The sequence below is a fragment of the Cololabis saira genome, chromosome 10 (genome assembly GCF_033807715.1).
Source record: "Cololabis saira isolate AMF1-May2022 chromosome 10, fColSai1.1, whole genome shotgun sequence".
NCBI lineage: Eukaryota > Metazoa > Chordata > Actinopteri > Beloniformes > Belonidae > Cololabis > Cololabis saira.
The window spans coordinates 18,052,589-18,067,545 of NC_084596.1; the positions used below are offsets into that span (position 1 = coordinate 18,052,589).

The 14,957-nt window shown below is 46.4% G+C and overlaps 1 protein-coding gene across 3 annotated transcripts in view; it reads left to right on the forward strand.

The window, feature by feature from the left end:
• The first annotated feature begins 908 nt into the window (after positions 1–908).
• Positions 909–14,957, forward strand: part of cadm3 (cell adhesion molecule 3) — a 121,428-nt gene continuing 107,379 nt past the window's right edge. Inside the window, exons 1-2 of one of the 3 annotated variants that reach the window (XM_061731872.1) lie at positions 909–1,186; positions 2,841–2,982. In XM_061731872.1, coding sequence (XP_061587856.1) covers positions 2,892–2,982 — 91 coding nt within the window. In that variant the 5' untranslated portion in view covers positions 909–1,186; positions 2,841–2,891. The remainder of the gene's footprint in view (positions 1,187–2,840; positions 2,983–14,957) is intronic. The other 2 variants (XM_061731873.1, XM_061731874.1) reach the window with 2 other exon arrangements.

Sequence of the window (14,957 nt, forward strand, 5' to 3'; positions counted from 1 at the left end):
TCCGGCTTTAGATGTCGTCTACACCCCTGATTGGGGCTGCCGTGCTGCCGCCATCCATGTTTAACCCCATCATGCCTCCCCACACGCAGACCTAATCCGTCAGTAAAACTAATCCTTAATCCTCTCTGGCAAGTTGAACAACCCCCCCACCCCCCCTATCCTCCCTGATGCATGAAAACGTCAGAACTGCAAGGACTCCCCTGTGGTAAACTAAGCGCAATTCTTCTGGGATATAAACAGGAGGAAATATAGACATGTTATAGAAGTGTCGTGCCAAAGTTGAAGTGCGCTCTTAAAGGACGCACTTAAGGAAAGTGGCAAGTCCCGCAACTCCCCGAGGCCGAAGACTCGGTAATATAATTACCATGTTGCAAATGATCAAGCCTGTGGGAGATAGTAGTGGGTCTGTCTGCAAGAAATGGGTAATAGCTCCATAACATCACCGATAAGAAACACCAGACTCCGCTGAGAACCGTGACAATGAGCTGCAGATGACCCACTCATTTCCCGAAATGATGTGCAGTAGGCCTGAATCCATAAAGGAATTAGGCTCTACACATGGTGCAACCTGTCTATACATCGCTGCAACGATCACAGGAAGACCTGCAGGACTGCTCTACAGGGGATCGAGCAATTCCACCACGCGTGATAAGGTCAGTGTAAACCCACTCCGGAGTATTATGGACATTATGTTGATATTTCTGTATTGTGAGATCAGGCTTCTCTATCTGCTCAATCTCCTCCGTGTTGCTCTCAGCCAGCAGGCCCCTGCTCTGGCCCTGTTATCCCGGCGGTGTGGGCCAAATCGTATTATAATCCCCTCCCTCCCTCCCTCCCTGCCTCCCTCCCTCCTTCCCTCCATCCCTCCCTCTCTTGTCCCCTCCCCTCCCTCTCGTCTTTCAGACAGTCTATTTTTGCTGCAGTGAACGGTAGCTGTGGAGAGATAGATACACAAACAGAGTGAGAAAGAGAAAGAGCGAAAACGCAAGAAAAAAAAAGGAGTCAGAAAAGGTACCTAAAGGGATTTAAAAAAAAAAAAAAAAAGAAAGCAAAAAAAAAAAAAAAAGTCGATGAGAGCAGATTGGTAGAAGTCTCCGGACAAGACGCAGCTGCGCATCAAGGGGAGACCTAACTGGGGACCTTACTGGAGACCAGACGAAAACACGAGTCCGGAGGCGAAATAACGGTGTGTGTACATTATGCAATACTTAACAGTGTGTAACCGAGCCGGGTTTGCTTGTGGGCGACTGTGCAGTGTGCAGGGCAGCTCGGAGAGAGACACCTGTCAGTGCTGACGCGGTTCCGTCTCCAGGAATGTGTGTGTGTGAGCTCTCGGAGTGCGTTGTTGCGCGTAATCCCTCATCCCGGCCCCGGTTCAGAGCCCGATAACCCCGGCATCTTTTATCTCCCACTCCTAAATGTTGAGTTCTCTCGTGACTGCGCTCCAATCTGCTCCCTCCCTCCTCCTCTCCTCTCCCCCCGAGCTGTTTTAGCCCCTAACACTTTGCAAAAGAATAAGAGAGAAAAAACAATATTTTAGGAGTGGGAGCATCGCAACTTGCACCGTGCAGCAGCCGGTCGGGCGGTCGGGAAACTAGGCTCCCAGCTCCGGGAAACAGGCTCCCAGCTCCGGGAAACAGGCTCCCAGCGCCGGGAAACAGGCTCCCAGCACCGGGAAACAGGCTCCCAGCTCCGGGAAACAGGCTCCCAGCTCCGGGAAACATGCTCCCAGCAGCTCCGGGGAACATCGCTCTGGTGCTCCCGCGGTGCGTCGCAGCAATGCAGGTCGCCAGCAGCCCGAGCCTGCTGTTGTTGTGATTATCATCATCACCACTGTTATCACTCTCAACAAAGGCGTGTATGCCACAGAACTTGCGCGGCCATCGCAGCCCGCGGAGTTTGCGTTATTTCCCATGGATGCACTTGCTCCACTTTTGTTTTCATTTTTCCTCACTCACCAGGAAGCTCTGGAGCAACAATAAACATAACCCCCCCCTCTCTCTCTCCTCCCGTCCTCCCTCCCCCAGGCCACCCATCACCCATCACCCCGCCCTCCGTCCCCGCCCTAAACCACGCGCCCAGCCCGCTTGCAGTGGTCCTGCCACACGGTGAGCGGAGCAGATGGACTCGGGGCGCACTTCTGCGCAGGCTTCAGCTATTTTGAGGAATGTGGACAGAGGGTGTGTGTGTGTGTGTGTGTGTGTGTGTGTGTGTGTGTGTGTGTGTGTGTGTGTGAGAGAGTGAGAGAGAGAGAGAGAGAGAGAGAACCTGCTTATCTAGCGGTCTCCGGTGTTGCACAGAGCTCACCGCAGGCCCATATTCTGAGCGGGTGGCAGGCACATCTTTGCGCACTGCATTTGTGTTTCCCCTTTTTTCTTCTTCCCGGTTGTGTTTTCTGGACCAGCTGGTGCAACGTCCCTTTGCATTATTTTTAATTAGCCCGAGTTAGTGGGAGCTCAGTTATGGGCTGTCCGAGACACCCGCTTCCCCTCATTTCACATGCGCGCATCTTGTTAAAGTGAATGAATAAATTCCCTGTAATATGAAGAACCCGCTCCCCCTCCTCCTCCTCCTCCTCCTCCTCCCCCCCCTCTCCTCATTACCACCATGCAGCACCACCAGCTCCGTCCTGCCTTGCCTTCCATCACACCCCTTTACCCCCGCCCCCCACCCCCCCGTCGCCTCTCAGTGCGTTATGGCACCAGCAGATCGATGGATACCCTTGAAGCGGCGCCGCCGCGCGTTTGTTTAGTGGCAGCCAACCGGTGGCAGGGGACGCAATTAGTGGTCAGCTGGCCTGCCCCGTGTGTTTCCTCATCCCTCCGTTGTTTCTCCTGCAGGTGACACTCCAGAGCTTCTCTGCCCTTCCTGAGCGGATCTGAGCCCAAACCATGGCCTTCAACGCAGCCCTCTCTGCTTTATGGAGTTTCAGCTTATTGGCGACACTGTTCACAGCTGCGGTTCACAGCAACATCGCCAGTGGTGAGCACATCTTCCTTTTTATTGGTCTGCCTTCCTATTCTTCCTAGCGCCATGTCTCTCCCCAGCCCCTGACCTCCCTGACCCCCTCTTTCTGTTTCCAGCAGCACCGCTTTTCTGTTGACTTGAGGCCTTTTTTTTTTTTCTCTCGGTTGTTGTGTTCCCCTCTTTTATGAAAAGAGAGGCAGAGAGCCGTTAATAAGCACATGGGACACTCCCACCTCGCCAGACCCTCAGGGGGATCTCTGCTTTGTTTTTGAAGGAATGTGTGTGACTGGCACGTGGGCCCATCCTCAGAGAGCACTCAGTACATACACATATGTCCTTCCTAAGGTGGCACACTTTCCCCTTTTCCCTTCTCTCAGTCCCCAGTTCTTCATGAAAAGCTGCTCCCCCCCAGGCTTTCATTTTATGTACTCCTGCTCTACTTCCTGCCATAAGTGTGGACACTGTCTGTGTTGCAGGTTGATGAGACCTGGAGATAAACTGTGATTGTCTTGTGCTTTTATTTTATTTATTTTTTTCCAAATTGCAACTAAGCACATTTCCACACACAGACACACAATACCGGTCATGGATGAAACCCTAACTGCAGCTGAAGTGGATGTTAAGAGAGGATTTGATGAGAGAAGCAATTTGTAATGATATCATCCCCGCTGTGAGCACTGAGAGGACAGGAATGCACTGGTCAATGTGATTTCCAATTACATAACACTCAAGTGACTAGAGCTGACAGTAAAACAACCTTTAGAGGACAAATGTGTTAGGGACAATATGGCACATCACGATGAGCCCTCAAACTGTATCTAATTGATTGACTCGGGCACAATCCTGTTGCTGTTTTTTTTTTTTTCATAACAGCTGAAATGTAATTGCACAGGGAGTCAAAGACAGAAAGAATGGTGAGCTGATGCGTCAGAAAACAAGCTGTCTCTAAAGGAGAATATCAGTTGGAAAATTTGCATTTGGAGCTGATATTCCCAAAGTCCCTTCCTGGTCATTTGTGCATGCTCACATTTAAAGGAACTTGAGGCAGGAATTATTAAAAAAATGCGTATACGTTTTAAGTTTTCTAGTAATAATGTCAGATGAAGCGTTCCAAACCAAAAAGAATGAGCCCTCTAGCGTATCTCTCCGTTTGCCTTGAACAGGCTGTGTGCTGCAAAATGCGCTGCAATTCCGGGCCCGAATTTCCCGCGCTGTCCTGCGGATGTGACGTCAAATGACGCTGCATGCGCGTTCTCCCGTGCCGGCTTCGCTGTTGGCTGCAGTAACCCCGACGGTCGTCATGGCGCTAATGAGTCTCATTTCTTATTCTTGCCTCAAGCTTCTTTAAAAAAACAAAACAAAATATGAATAAAAAATATGTAAAAAAATCAAAATGTATCCTGAAATGCACGATCCAGTGTGTTTTCACAAATATATGTAGCCACGCCACTGTACTTTAAGTTCAGTTCAGTTTCATTGAGTTAAATTCAAATCAGTTTGTTTATACTTAATTAACCCCAGAAGGGAAATTATAGTGTTGCTGTAAATGGTCAGTTAGTAGGTGTTATAAAGTCGCTATTGAAAGTCACACAAAAGTTTTGGTAGTGGGCAGGAATGATCTCCCGTCGCACCTGTACTGTAACAAAGCCAAGCTGTTGTTTATGTTTTCAACTTTTGCCACCTTTTTCTTTGCACAATCAGCTCCGGCGGCCCTAAAGCAGTCCGCGGTACAGGCCCAGCCTGGTTTATCGGTTTGTTCACTTTCATTTGAGTTACTGGCATTGATGCTGCTGCACAAAAGACCACAGATGGAATTTCACTCTTCACCACAAATTTATATACAGCATCATGCTGGAAGCACCAAGAAGGGCAGTCAGCTTTGTCTGATTACATATGTCTCCCAGTTTGTCAGGCAGCCTCAGTGTTGTTTCTCCAGTCTGAACTGCTGTCCAGGTGTATATCCGGTTATTTATGGTCCTCCTTCACCTCCACATCTTCTCAAAGGGGTGACTATAGTGTTTGGCTATTGGGAATTGTTTATTCACTTTTCCATTGGATTAGGTAAACATGGCATTTTTTGTATTCATGTATAGAATGAGTATAGTTGAGGGATTGTCATTGCGAGCATTCTGGGGTCAGCCAGTGCCGTAAAAGGGGAGAAATATTCCACCCATGTCAAGAAGCTGGGATGAGGCAACAGTTCAACAAGTGCAAATGGGGGCCCATCAAGGCCGGGAGAGCTGCTGAAGATGATATATGGACAAACAAACCCCAGACTCAGGCGGCGATGATGAAATATCAAACTCTCGTCAGAACGCTGACCCCGATCATGTAGCTCGTCATTGAAATCCAGGCAGGGGGTTCGTTATGTGGGTCCTAAAATGATTTTGGCTCACATTCAGAAGCCCATCACATTTGATTAAGGTGTGCCCAGAGGGAGGCCTGACCATGCATGACCAATTCTTGCTTTGGTTTCACCTAAGCGCTGTTTTACATTATCATGTCAGTCAAGGAGAGTAATTAAGACCGGGACGTCTGACAGCATTTCAGAGATGAGAAAACACGTCAGAGAGGGAAACTGAGACGGGAAGAAGGGACGGAGTGCTGACTTATCACAGTCTGAAGGTGCATGTTGTAGGTCCTTTTGTCTTTCATTTTTCCTATCAAAGCAAAATTAAATACTCCCGTTTAATTCAGTTTGCACTTCTGCTTTGAAGCCGTTCAGAGTCACTCCTGAAACGAGTTTAAAATTACAAAGACTGCATGGAAGCCAATAGCAGTCGTGGGGTTTGTCTTGGTGGAAGTAATGACCGAATTTAGACTTCCCCACTGAAAATGAAAGAAAGAAAGTAATCTCAAAGAGTATATATTTAAACCAGTCTTATATAAATGGATACTATGTAATCAATCCCTGTGCGGTGGCGTTGAACGTTCATGGGAAACGCTGAACGCCGGCTGTCGCTCACGTGTGCCCCGATCAGCTTGATTGGTATTGTTTTGACACAGCAGCAGAGCTGTTAAGTAGGAGATGGAGTCGGGTGGGGTGGGTGGGCAGATAATAGCGTCATAATGGAGAAGTCCGCGCAAGGAGGCCCCGGGAACAGAAGGTATACTTAACATAAATAATTCAACGTTATGTATCAGAGAGGAAAAATGATTCGCTCAGCAAATCGATGTGGAAGCAGATGAACCAACAGATCGTAGGAGGGCTTATTGATGCTGAACTCGGAGTCTGTGGTGAATTAAAACTAAGTAGTCTGTATGCTTATGCCATACAAAAAGAAGCAAAGAGGAAATGAGCTTCCACCATGATTGAAATGATTGTCAACTTTAAAGAAGCCAGTAGGGTGTAGGGCATGGTGGTAAACCTGTGACCAACCCCAGACTCCCAGGTCCACCTTCTCCATGTGACATCAGGCGAGGTCACGGGAAGTACAGTGTTAATTCAGTTTTTGTCTGGATTCATCAGCGGCCGGGATTCCTTAGAACAAATAGATGAGTCGGGGAGACACTAATTGCGTGTTGTTGTGACATCCATTTCTACATCTGAATGTGAAGCCATGCGCTGCAGAGGGAAACTGGCTCTCAGAAGGGCACAGATTAGGTATGCAATTGGCCGGCTGTGCCCTGGTTCTGTGATGTTGACCCAGTTACCCGAGGGCTGTTGTGAAGGGTCTGTCTGCTTGAGCATTTAGTTTGCAGCAAGTGGAGCAGTGAGTAGCAAACCCCCATCAGCCACCTGGCCCTCAACTCCATGGCTGACTTATTTCAGATCCCAGTCGGATATTTGCATTCGTGACAAGAAACATGTCTAATGGTTTATTTACTCTGCAAGTTCTGCCATTCCGAACCACTGAATGAATCCCGGTGCTTCCAGCCGAAGCCAGTAATGAATAAGGATTAAAGGATGGGAGCACTGTGGACCAGTCGTTAGAGTGCTAAGATTTACAGGCGGGAGAACTCTGCATGTCTGCCAGCGGTTCACTTTATCCTGCCACAAAATGGGTCCCCCCCCCCCCTCCGGACCAAATCTTTCTCTCTGGCTCGAAGCCCACTTCCTGTGTGTGCTGCATTTGTTTACTCTTGACTTCCTGTGTGCCAAGACGGGGAATATTTGGCTAATGCGCACTAGCGCACAATAGGAGTCGGTGGTTTGGATGAGAGGCCCCTCCCGGTTTAACGAGGCTGACTGATAAGCAGTGATTCATTAACAAGCTGAGGTACACAGAGCCGGGGGGGGAATTACCGCCTAGTCACTGTGACTTTAATAATAAGGCCTAAGCTATTTTTCCATTTGGCTCCACTGGCATGGGGCTATAGTGGTTTCCATTCTCAGCGTTTGGATATTTAATTGATCCATTGCTGTAACATTTGTGTGGAGCACTGGTTACCTTGTCTGGCTGAAGCTTTGGGCTGATCGCTGTTGTCATGAAGACTACAGTTAACAACATCTGCTTCTTCACTGGAAGACTGGAAACCCCTCATTATTTTTCTCAAGATTCACTTGGAAACATCTGGGGAGGAGCCGAACTAATCCTTCTCATACAGATCACAACAATTAATTAGGAATATGTTTGTTTTTCTAAAGAGAAAAAAAGGACAATAACATATTTGAACACAGATGCCAGAATTCAGTCATTGGGACTAATGACGATTTTGACAACGTACAGATCCAGTTAAGCTTATAAAATAAAGCCATCGTACTGCTGAAGTGCTCCAGACTGACTGCCTGCAGTCCTCATTTGCAGACCAAAGCCACATTACCCCATTGTCTCATGCTTTTATTCCTCTTTGATCCTTAATGTCTTCTGTTCTCCAGATCAATTTTGTGATTACAAATTGGATTCTGATTGGCTGGAAATAGTTTGCAACAGATTCACATCTGGCAGAAAACCAATCATTTCTCCTGTTTACGTTGCTGATTAATTAAGAAGCCGGGGCTGATTGATTAAACTGGGAACAAAGCACCAACCACTAGCACTCAAGCCTTTGGGATGATTTACGTTGCACATTCTGCACGTTGCTGTGTCTTCATCCTATCGTCATAGATCTACAGATGTTGCAAACGGTGAGCAAAAGGAAGTCAAAGTCAAAATTCAAAAAGGCATGAGTGTTGACAACTAACAAGTCGAAAAATTAGGCAGGATTAGGATGCAGGATAGTGCAGCAGAATCATATCTGAGAGGTATCAGGAGTGGCTAAACAAGACCCCATTAGACCTCATCAATCTGAGGAAGTTCACATCCAGCCCGGCTCACTCAGGCAACGTGAGATTACATCAGAGCAGATCAATCACGCCTGCTACCATAATAATAACAGCAAGTGCCATTTAGAGACTGAAATAGAGAAGGGCTCATGAGAGTTTGCAAAGCATTAATACACTCCACTCCCTCTCAGGTGCTCTTAGAAGACGCATCATGCTGCCGCAGCTCAGAATCCAGAGAGTGAGGGGCCTCTGCATTCACAAAACTGCCTCCTTTTTGAAACATAACCCCACCACAATGCAGCCAATTAAATCAAACTACACGCCTTCCTCGCATTGAATGAGTTCAAGACCAACCTCTATTGTTGGACCTAACCACTCACCTCGTCTTTCCTTTCATCAGTTCACTCACTCTCAGCCCCCCCCCCCCCCCCCCTCCCCACCCCCCCACTCTGCCACTCATTTCACTCGTTATCTGCTGGAATTCTCTGTGGTGTCCGAAATGACCGTTGTGGAGATGGAAATGGGCCATCCTGTCGTTACTGTTGCATGGCTGGTCAGACCGAGGGCCTCCCGGAGATGGTGTATCTGCCTGTAGAAGCCCAGAAGTGTTCAGTCTGAAACTTCGACTATGACGAGGTGCTTGAGGACATGAGTGCATGGCTGTAGAGCGCAGCATTTTGTATTGATTGAGTCAGAGTGCTGAGGGTGTCCCCCTGAGCGCAGGAACGCCACCAATGAAAGAGCAGGAGTTGCTCTTGTTTATTGCCTCTTTTTGATGATGCCATCACTTCAGCTCATGGAAGGGGTGGGGAGGGCGTCTGAGGGGACATCTTATCACCAATATGCCAAGCCATAAAACCATTTGAACTCACCTGTTTGTTGTTGAGGGAACTCTCTCTCAATGTGGTTTCTGCTGAGAATATCCCTGACCACTGGCTGGACGGCGAGTCTTATCGGGCCTCTAATACAACCGTCATAAATAGAAGCAGTGTTTGAAAACAGGAGTAGTGTAGCGAAGCAGTTCTCCAGATTGGCACGAGCTGTAATGTAAACTTTCATGGGCCTCATATCCATAGAAATAAATCCTTTTTATCACATATTATTGTATTTTCACTTAAAAAGTCCCTTTGCAGATGCTGTTTTACTACATGCATGCAATTTGTCCAGCAGGCGACTAGACACAGCCGGACTGTTGTCCTTTTGCTCCTAAACCACAACTATAGCCGTAGGAGGGTTGTATTTTGTGTACAGAGCCTGACACTTTACCACTATTATGATGTCAGGGTGATTTAACTGGGTGCTCGTTTCAGCCTCATACCCGATAGAAATCATTGTTGCACTAAAGCAGAGATGAATATTTTCTCCTATACATGGAATACTTTTATTGTCTTCTATGCAAGTTTTATTGTGTACTGAGATATGGTCCCAGTTTTGAGGTTTTTGCATCTTTATTGAAGTCTTTTCGGCTCCCTTAAATTCATTTATGCTTCTACTGCACTGCCTACGTCTCCTCCATATGCTTCCGAATCACATCGTATCGCAGTGGTTCATGGCTCATCCAATACACATCTGCTATTAAAATCCAGACTGTATAATTTGAATGGCTTTACAGGACCAGGCATTAAGTGTGTGTGCTTTCATCATCAGTTATGGCTGCGTTGAAATTGGATTAAATTTTTCATGCAGCCAGTACAAAGCAGGGGTGTTGGTTAGGAGGAGCCATTGTCAACAAGAACAACAGTGATGGGGGCAGCATCATTAGTGAGCTGAGGTGTACTTCTTACTGAGGTGGAAAAGGTCATCTTTTATGAGCCTTTCCTTGAAGGCATTTAAAAAAGTGATGATTTTTTTTGTATGTGGATATACTTCAGTTTAAAGCTAAATGCTAGAGAGGGATATGCGTGAGCAACTTTGGCACTGCATTCTTGATGTTTTTAAAGCTGGTTCGGAGGGAAGTTAAAAGTTGTATGTGGAGTGTGTTTTCTCCAGTCTGGTCACCGTCCAACAGAGTTCCCAAAGTCCTAAAAACTTCCAGGCCTTGATCCATTATTTACTGACAAGACGTCCACACAGCAGCTACATCTTATTAGAAGGTGATGATGATGTCACACTTCTGCTGTCATGCTAATGTTGTGTAGTTTGCACATTTCCAGTTTTTCTCAAGTGCTTTTGCTCAGTGTGTTCTGTTTCTGTATAAACTGTTTGTACTCAGCTCTGACAAAGACTTTCTTTAATGCTTGAATACACTTATATTTGACTTGTTTATGACCCCTGGCGAATCACATCTTTGTCATGAGATCTGCTTCCCATCTCTACTGGCCGTGGGGGAGAGGTTACTTAACAACCTACTGATGATCGTACTGATGAACACAAACATATGTATTGCTTTACACTGTTATGGTTGCAGTTTAAGTAAGACTGAAATATTCATCGCTTACATTCACAGCAGATCCGACCCTTCAACCTTTGACTTTTGCACCGCAATACATCTTGAAATTAACAACCTTGAAGCCAAACTGGCCTTCGACTCCACTGATAAAAGATTGGTGGAAGAATTAGTTATATGTTTACGTCAACTTTAATCCTAATGTTTCATTTTGTTTGTGCATAAAAAATATATTAAAAATAATCTTATCATATTTGATCTAAGTACACAGAAAAATCAACCCTGAGAAGAACATGGACATGCAACTTTCTATCATACAAGTATTTATTTTACAAAAAGGAGGCTAAAAAGAAAAAGTAAATTCATGTTGGCCATACTTTGTATTAGGGCTGGGGATCGATTCAAATGTCAAGAATCGATTTGATTCCGATTCTTAAGATTCAGAATCGATTATCACGATTAGATTAAATCCCGATCCAATATCGATTTGGGTTAGTGTTATTAACATTTTTTTACTGAATTACATGACTGTGTAGTTATGCAACATATTAATACTAGTATTTAACATGACCATGTAAATTGTTTGATAGTTTTACATCACGTGCATGCACGTATTAAATGATGCGACTACTGGGATTAAAGTTCACCGGGCGAAAATATAATAATTAAAAAAAATGATCTTTAGACCTACGAATCGATCTTTATGAATTAATATGAGAATCGATTTAGAATCGGATAAATTGATTTTTTCAACACAGGCCTACTATGTATCCATTTACTGCTTTCATAAGATTTATGTTGCAGCCAGGAACTTTTTATCACTGCAGTCAGACCTCTGCATGTGTGGACGTTTGGACACTTTAATGGTCTGGAGCATTCAAGTATGCATTGATACAAACGAACACAGAAAGACATAAGCAATGCTCTCAGAGAAATAATTGATGCTTCACATCAACCTGGAAAGGGATTTAAAATCGTTCTACTGTGAGAAATATTATTCATAAATCCAAAGCGTTTAAGAAAGTTGCCAGTCGAAAAAATAACATGGTTTGTAAAACGGCATCTCAGCACACCAAAAAAAACAATATGTGAGACTAAAGTATTGTTGTTCGCCCTTAATGTCTGCACCATGTTTGGCAAAAACCAAACTCTTCTTGCCTGCTGTCAAGCAGGGCAGTGGAGGGGTCTTGGCCGTGCTAGTTGTTGGCGTCTCCAATGCTAATCCCAGCATATCTGTGCTGAGGGATAACAGAGGGAGTATACAGTCCGGTGGGTGACCAGCTTAGGCGTGCTAGTCGTTAGCCCCCCCCATGCTAACGCAGGTCAGGGACAGTAGGCGACTCAATGAGTTGGTGGGTTTGACACCAAAATTACCGGCAGGGTAACGTGAGAAGTCACCTTCACAGTGGCCAGCGACGGCTGCCAGTGAAGGCCTATCAGTAATCAGATCAATACCTCCTGCGACAAGGATGCAGACACCACCGGTTGTGCAGTAATCTTAATCTTGGCCCTTATTCCGCGCCATGGGCACCTTGCAGCCATTTAGGGGACTACAAGCTCCCTGTGTACCAGAGTATTATTCAATCATCTGTCTGACAGATGGCCTGGTTGAAATTGAGCCGTGCAGCAGGATAATGACCAGAAGCTCATCACCAACTCTGCATCAGAAAGGCTGAAAAGTAAAATATCAAGGTTTTTGAACGGCCTGGTCAAAGGCCAGACCTCAAACCCACCAAAATGCTGTAGGACCTTAAGAGAGCTTAAGAGAGCTTTGCTGAAGTCCTCACTGAATTGAGGCAATGTTGCAAAGAGGACTGATCCAGAATCCAATCAATAACTGATGAAGTCATACAGGAGATACCTCAAGTGGGGGTCAAAAACTAAACAAAGCATTTTAGCAGAAAGTCCATATCAGGCATGGCAGGGGAAGGGTGAGGACTTGGATTTGCTCCGTGGTCACATGTCCTGGGCACTGTGCAGTCTTTTCCAGGGATCACCTGTTTGACTGTTTCTTAACCAGAAGTGCAAATTAGTGAGTAAAGAACAGGCGGTTAGAGGGTTAAACATGTAATGAGGTCCGCTAATCAATCCACATGGAGGCTTTATACCCACTCACTGTCCAGTGGAGAGGTGCGGGCTTGGTGTTTATGCTGGATCCGGCCCTTGAAGGGTTATCTAGGTGTGATGAGCCTATGATGCGTATACGCGCCTTCTGACAACGGGGCCATCGCCACATGATGTAACTCAGGGCTGCTGGTGCTGGTTGAAGACAAAGGCACCAAATAGGCATCTCTAATCTCCCTGCTGAATGAATCGGAAACAAAGAGAGGAGGAACGCAGACATAGAGGCTTGGACACACATAGGATAAGCTGATTACCAAGAAAGGCGGGGAGGGTGTGGGAGACAGAGGAAGAAAGACAGAGGCAGGCACGTGAATGAGAAAATAAAATACAGTAAGGGTGCATCAGGGCAGAGAGAGAGAACGAGAGAGAGAGACAGAGCAAGAGGGGCAGGGAGGGGAAAAAAAGCAAACGCTCTCTAATGATGGGGAGCGCAAACTGGAGAGAAAATGAAAAGCAACAGCATGGGTAGGAAAGGAGACAGAAAGAACTCACAAGAGAAAAAAGGTGCACGCTTTAAAGGACGAGCCGTGGCGTGCCACGCAGAGCATGTGATAGGGAAATGAAAGCCGTGCATATTTGCCTCTGATATCCTCCTAAGGCCCTCCACACAATCAAAAACAAGACATTATGGAAATCGCTACTTGAGTCATCTCACCTGCTTTGCTCGGCAGTAGCTATATGTACAAACAGAATTACACCCCATCCAGGTGTAGGGGCTAAACATACAGCTAATTAAAATTAATGAGATTTACTTAGAAAGGAATATGCTCCTTCTATAAGCTGCTTATCCCTGCACGAGAATCTGCTACACACAGACACAGGCACCTTTACTCGTGTGCTCAGGAGGTACACACATGCGCTCGGTTTTGAGTCAGTCTCCTTCACCTGGTTAGACTGTAAGGAACGCTTGCACACACAGACACACAGACACACACACACACACACACACACACACACACACACACACACACACACACACAGACCATGTACGTGTCTGTCTCTCAGTCGGCTTCCCCTCTCACGCAGACTTAAACATGCTCCTCATTCAGTGAACATGCGAGTTCTTGACTGTAAACACACGCACGCAGTCGCACACACTTCAACGCACTCGCAGGGATTTTCAGAGCTCGCCACGCACAGAAAATGCTCGGAAACACATAATGCACGCGTACATATTTATGCATGAGGGCATGGACAAAAGCTCTCGCGCACATATGCACACATTTTCATACTTTTTCAAGGCCCTCTGGTCTTTACTTAAACAAAAAAAATACTCCTCTGAGCCCAGCTGAGCAAGAAATTATATCAACCTGGCTACCAGATAAAGTATGCTGCTCACACACACTTCCACTTTTGCATACACACAGTGGAGGTACTTGATATGTAGCTTTTTCCAATATATTTTTACCCATAAGGTGGCGGCCAACCAGCAGCACTCCACTTGCAAAGTGCTGAGTAATTAAATAGCTCTCAAAGTCGTCTCTGAAGGAATGGCGGAGGGACCCGGGGAAAATGACACGGTGCAAATTAATCACACACTTTATTAACAGTCTTTGGCGTCGGCGTCGGCGGCGGAGAGGTTGCTCTCTCCGCCGCAGCAACCCGCACCGGTTGGCACTCAACCCGGCTCGCTCGCGCCTCAGCCGACCCCCCGTGCACGCTCCTGCAACTGCGTGCAGTCACTTAGTCGAGAACTCGCATGCTCACGAGTATTTCACAAGCACACACTCTTTTTACTGCGCCTATCTCCGTTTCTCTTCTGTCACCACTTCATTTCTCAGCCTGGTGAGCACTTGAATGTCATTATGACTTTTGCTATCAAAAGCAAACAGCGGGCCGGGATTGAGGAGGCCCTGCTCGACTTTCAGTCTGTCACCCTGAGAGTGCTGCGGCACGTCTCTTCGATTGTTTTCGCCTTTTTTTTTTCTCCTCTCCTGCTTCTGTTTGACAAATTGACGGGGCGTTTTGGAAGGACGGACTTATCGATGAAGCCCCCGCTGTGAGGGTCATTGGTCCTCGTTGTTTTTTTTTGTTGTAGATCCATTTTCCACGTTTACAGTTCGAGTACTTTACCCCTTGGCGAGCGTGTCGGGGAAGACGTCGCGTCAACTAGTTCGATCTCGTCCCTGTGATGCATTGGCGGACGGCAGAATTAAACAATGTAATTGAGCTAATGAGCTACATGCCCTTATCTGCAGTTCATTCATACAGGCAGCCCGAGGCGTGACGACTATCAGCCTCTTACACAGAATACTGTATGTTTTATGAGTCCCT